Source organism: Propithecus coquereli, unplaced genomic scaffold (assembly GCF_000956105.1).
Source record: "Propithecus coquereli isolate 6110/MARCELLA unplaced genomic scaffold, Pcoq_1.0 Scaffold213, whole genome shotgun sequence".
NCBI classification, from domain to species: Eukaryota; Metazoa; Chordata; class Mammalia; order Primates; family Indriidae; genus Propithecus; species Propithecus coquereli.
In genome coordinates this window covers 3,949,213-3,955,212 of record NW_012146412.1, presented here as the reverse complement: position 1 = coordinate 3,955,212, position 6,000 = coordinate 3,949,213, and the positions used below count along the sequence as shown (strand labels likewise).

The following is a 6,000-nucleotide window of genomic DNA, read 5'->3' as shown; positions in this document are numbered from 1 at the left end:
TTATAATATATGAGATATAATATCTTAAATATATGCATCAAATATATTATATGTATAAAATATATAAATATGTATTATGTATGCAAAGTTCTAGTCATCGCAGGCTAGCAGGTGTTTAGACTTGAGCACTGTAGCCATTAGTGAAATCTGTCTCCCAGTTCAGCCACTTAGATGTACGACTATGTCCTAAGCGGAAAGATTTTAATTGAAAAATGGAAGGCCTATTTTATTCATCCGTTGCACTTCAGGGCACAGTCAATATGACTCTAATGTCACGTGACATGAGGCCCAGGGAGCCGCGTCCTTCACTCTTATCACTTTCACCACCCAGCTCACATTCCAGGAGAGTTAGGGTGGCCACTAATGAAGAGCTGTTTCCTTGGGACAGGAGGGACCAAGCCTCCACACAGAGCAGGCAGAGCAGCAGCAGCGCCGGCGGGCCCGACAGAGCAGCGGCAGGGCAGCCGCGGTACCAACTTGCGGTGGTCACAGATGTCGAACAACTGGGCCTTGGGAGCAAGCATGCAGGAGGCGCAGAAAGCGTCATGGGGCACCGTATCCACGGCGATAGACATGGATGCAGGGAGGAAAACTGCTGGGCCCTCCGGAGGAGCGTGGAGACAGGGTGGATACCTGGGGAGCACAGCTCATGGAACTGCCAGAAATACGTAAAGAGGACTTCCGCCAGAATTTATGAAATTTGAGACGTAATTTATGAAAGTATTTAATAGAAATTAATATTACTATCTCTATATTCCAGTAGTATTAGGGTAGTAAGAAGCAATCAGAATTTTGCTTTTATCCTGACATCATATTAGAGGTCTTTATCATTTTTTGGATAAAGATTTTTTTTTATTCTCCCATGCATTCACTGGGATCTACGGAGGAGCCACGCAGGCCGTATTAGAGAGGGTTTTTCTATGTGCAGCAACCCTACCTCAGTACCAGAATCACTCCGTTTGCTTATCGCAGATGTGGCCTTATCTGAGACCAACTGAATCAAAGTGTGAGCTTCCTTTTTTGCTTTTTTCTCAAGATTTGTTGTCAGGAACATTAAGATTTGAGAACTATTGCTTTATTTACTTAATGAGTAGAAGGTAAAACTCCCTGCTGAAAAGATGGTAGGCAGGGATAAGGTAGAGGTTTTGCAAAGAACGATAAAGATTTCAAATACCTTCTGTAGGGAATGGTGGAAGAAATCTTAATCATACTAAAAACATAACTGAGAAGATTGGTGCACAGCTAAAACTGTCGACTTTAAAACGTATAATGACTACAATCCTTGTGATTGTCTGTGGCAGACCTCTGTGACTATTAAGTATTTATTAAGGGTATGATATGGTTACCGTGTGGCAAATATAAATACTGACATAAAAGAAGATTCAGAAAAGGACATAATAAGATAACTGAAAGCCTAACTGGGGAGAAATAAATGATCATATATGAATAACATTAATAACATAATTATTAATTTGTCAGATAATAACAGTTGTGTTATATTGTGATAACAATAGTTGTGCAATATTGCATACATTCCCAAATAAGAAACTAGGGACTAGTGTAGTTGATAAAAGAGGTGGAATTTGATGAGTGCCTTGAAAATGTGGCAGGATTTGAAGGGGTATATTATTTAAGTCAAGAGAAGATATTGTCACACAAATTAAGTACTTTTTACTGTCCTACGTGTACACCACCATGTCGACCACGGTGAAGAACATGTATAGGAAGAAAATATATCTTCTTGGCCTCAAAGAGATTAGTCTAACAAGTAAAGTCAACTCTAACCATGGTTGGATTTTGGAGTAATGGAAAATCCAAGGGGGGGAGAAGTTTTGCAGGTGCCTTGGAAAATGCTGCAGGGCGATAGAATGGATGTGCCCAACTCCAGTTTGTTGGGTTGCACAACAAAGATCAAACTGTCACACATATGAGTTCAACTAAAAGTGGTTTACTTAGTTGTCAGAACTCGATAACAGGGTTGTGTTTAAGCAGCACGGAAAGAATAGTCAGTAATCGAAGGAGTCCTAACAACAGCGGCTGTAAAACTCATGATGGTCACACCTATGTCAGGTGTAGGTGGCTGTCTTTGGTTTCGAGTTTTGTTTTTTAACCACTTCAAGTAGACGAGGTCTGCATCGTGGTTAGCAGCGTAAATATGACACATTTGTACATATTTCAATTATTTATACTTTTATAGTGATGCCCTTGAGAGGTTTACAGTGAGGAGGAAACTGCTGCATACACTCCACCGTACCCTTTTACAAAGCAGATGGTTTAGCCGGGAAATAGTTCATGGAGAGCTTGAGAGCCACATTTAGATTTTTCCCAACAATCTTCCTGAACAGTGACATGTTGGAGGTGGCATTTAAGAAACTGTGCTTGGCAAATTAAAATATTAATGTAGAACATTAACATAAAAACAGGTTTCTTGAAAGAATAACAAACCTTCCTTTAACAAATAGAACCCGAGAAGATGCAATAGAATGGTACCCCTTGATTGGCAGAAGGCAGGAGAGGAAAGTGGAGAGAAATTAAAGTTGGTTCTGCTGAGGAGGGCATCCAGGGAGCCGCCCGGGGACACTGGGAACCTGCGGGAGGGGAGGCTGCACAAGGACCAGTGGGGGCTTCCTGTTGGGCTTCGGCCTGACCCTGAGCACCAGTGAGGTTCAAAAGCTAGTGTGCAAGGCAAAAATAGCGCACAGAAAAAAAAATTATGAAAAAAAAAAAAAGAAAGAAAAGGAAGAGGAGGGAAGAAAGAGAAGAGAAGGGAAGGCAGCACTGAAAAGCCCTGACGAAGAGGCCGTGACACGGTGCTCGGCAGTCGGAACGAGCCTGTGCTGCCTCGCTCCACCGCGTCTGTGGTTGTGCGTCAGATGAAGCGCCGGAATTGAATTTTCAAGTGTGTGCAAAAATACATATATTTAAACACTAGAACCACTCTCAGTGCATCAGAATGATATGAGACATCTGTGAATGAAGAATGACTGAGGGGAAAAACTACTGACACAAAGAAAAAACCCGAAGCACACCTTTTGTCCCAGGCTCGATCGAGGCCATGTGCCCTTTGGCGGGAATGATAGAGTCTGCTGCACTATTTCAATCGGTATTTCTCTCTGAATTTTTTCGAGGGGTTCAAGCACATAGTTGATGCCTCAGAAATCATAAAACTTATTTTTCAGTGTTACAGTATACTATGCTTGCACTGTGTTTTTTATGATAATTCCTTCGCATTAAAACTTTTACATGGAAGTTTTGTGTGCTTCCACGTTTATGTAACTCCTATGCCGAGAACGCAATACGCGGATTCAACTGACTTGGGTGGGTGCTCATTGGGACCAGCGTGCTAGGCATTAACACGCGGCATTCACATCTTCTTTGTATCATTGCTGTGAAGGAGGCTCTTAAAAAAATATTTTGAGCACAGTAATTATAGATTCACAGGAAGTTGCAAAATATGGTAAAGAGAGGTTTCATATATTCTTCACTCAGATTTCCTCAGTGGTTACGTTTTAGATAACTATCGTACAATATCAAGACCAGGAAGTTGACATTGATACAATGTGTGTATATAATTCTATGCCATTTTATCACATGTGTAGATTTGTGTTTAAGACACGGAACTGCCCCATTACCACAAAGATCCCTTTTGTGCAGCCTTGTTATTGCCACCTCCAAACCAGTCCCTCTCCATCTCTGACTACTGGAAATAACTAATCTGTTTTACATCTTTCTAACTCTGCAATTTCAAGAGTATGATATAATGGAATCAGAATATGTAACCTTTAGAGGCCAGGATTTTTCACTCAGCATGATGCCATTGCAAGTTGTTGCATGTATCAGCGATTTCCTTTTTTTTTTTTTTTTTATTAGTAGTGTCCCATAGTATGGATATACCACAGTTCGTTTAACCATTCACCTGTTGAAGAACATTTTAGTTGTTTCCAGTTTTTGGCTATTACAAATAAAGCTGCTTTGAACATTTGTGGACAAGTTTTTGTGATATAGGCTTTAACAAACACATTTCAGAGCTGAGACTGAATAGTTAAATAAATTCTCCAATGGACACTGCTATTCGACCGCTGGACAGGTATCTGAACCCAGATGTTTTTTATCTCCTGTGCTATTTCCACTATCCCATATTAATTCAGAGTAAATTGTTCTGCAGTGTAGAAAAGTAATGATTTTTATGTATGCATGTGTATGAGTTTATATATATATATATAATTACTTCTTGATAAAATATTGGTTTAAGAATAATAGCTGCTCAATGACTTGGTTGTTTTAGTTTCTATTAGGTGCCAGGCCCTGTGCTGAGTGTTGAGGCAAGATGCCTACCCCACAAGGGATTTTACAAAATACTATGTTTGCAGCATGCAGGTAGCTTGCTCTATGTTAGTTGGTTTTAACCATTTTAAATTTTAGTTGGAAAATGTTCATTCAGAGTTAATGTGAGTGCTATAAAAATATTTAAACGTGTGTTCTTAAATTTAACTTTGCTGAAAGTTGGCTGAATATATTTTGCCTTATCTTAGGAAAGCATTGCTGAGCATGCATGTACAATTGCAAGATCTAATTCTGCAAGGTATGCAATTCGGTACTTCTTCCAAATAGGAGTGAGGTCAACATGGACTTTTGCTGTAGCTTGTTCACAAATTAATGATTTCTTCTGCTTATTCTGTGTACTTTTCCCCAAATAGCATAAAAAATTAATCAACCGTCCACAGAGTACCAAAAGAATTTCTACAGATCCTCTAGGTAAGGAATATTTGCTTTGTCATCATTATAGTGCTGTTTTCTCTCTCTTATGTTTTATATATATGAATCCTTTTATAAAAAGGAATGGAGAAAGTGACTTTCCAATTAAATAATCATTAATTTTATCAGCCTTTTAAATGGATTTTCCTTGGGAAGTCATGCACATATAAACAAAAATAGCATTTTCAAATATGCATGTGATTAAAGTTGTATTGAAATCTGCAAGAAATATGAGCCTTACTAAGTACTATTTTATTCACATGACTAGTAATTGCTTCGTTTGGTAAATGGATGACTGCAGTTTATTCCAAAATGTTGATTGTTAAGTTGTAAATCTTCAAGTGTTGTCAGTTCAAACCGACATTTGAGGTCAATAGGTTTGAAATAGAAGTATATATTGTTATGATACCACAAAAAACATTTAATATTTGATTGTAATTATTCATAATTCAGGAAGATAAGGATACAGATTCCAGGTTCAGGGTAGAATTTAACACTTTTATTCTACTTTAGCCTTTGAAACATATCATTTTCTGATGTTAATAGCTATTAATGTGATAATTTATTAGTCTTCAAAAGACATCAGTGAGTATGTTTTGACCACTCTGTCAGGCCCACTAGGGATGGTGTGGAATTCCAGGCAGGGGTTACCGTTATGAATGTGTACAGATATCACACAGACTTTACTGCACTCCATTAGGAGTAGGATGGGAATAAATTCTAGCATTCTACACTCTCTCAGGGATAATAAAAGTTTTTTTGTTTTTTTTAAAGAGCAGGTGATACAGAAAACAACAACAATAGTAGTCAATGAAAACTCAGCAAGTATAATAATGTTAACTTTTGAAGAATTTGATGTTCAAGTAAAAGCACAGTCCAGAGAGCACAAGAGTATACGGATCCTTCTCATGTGTACTAGGAGGTCCCAGGTTGCTACACAGGCTGGGACCTATTGGTCCCCTCGGGACTCCTCCCATGTGACCAATGGCATCACAGCTGCTGTAGGAAGGATGATGGTAGATGAGGTTGGACACCGAGTGGGATAAAACTATGAAAAGTTTTAAATGACAACTTAAGAAATTTAGACAATAGGAAGATCTCACAAGAGATTTATTAATGGGGACTGATGAGATCAGATTAGATTTTTCAAAACTTCTTTCTGTTAGTTGTGTGGAAGACCAAAGTGGGTCAAAATGGATAGTAGGGATACAGGCTAAAACCCTGCTTCCTGCAATACTCCAGAAA

The 6,000-nt window shown here is 38.8% G+C and overlaps 1 protein-coding gene across 2 annotated transcripts in view; it reads left to right on the top strand.

Moving 5' to 3' along the window:
• Positions 1 to 6,000, top strand: part of DTHD1 (death domain containing 1) — a 58,979-nt gene that overhangs the window by 49,540 nt on the left and 3,439 nt on the right. For both annotated transcript variants that reach the window (XM_012644480.1, XM_012644479.1), the window contains exon 8: positions 4,698 to 4,755. In XM_012644480.1, the coding sequence (XP_012499934.1) occupies positions 4,698 to 4,755 (58 nt within the window). The remainder of the gene's footprint in view (positions 1 to 4,697; positions 4,756 to 6,000) is intronic.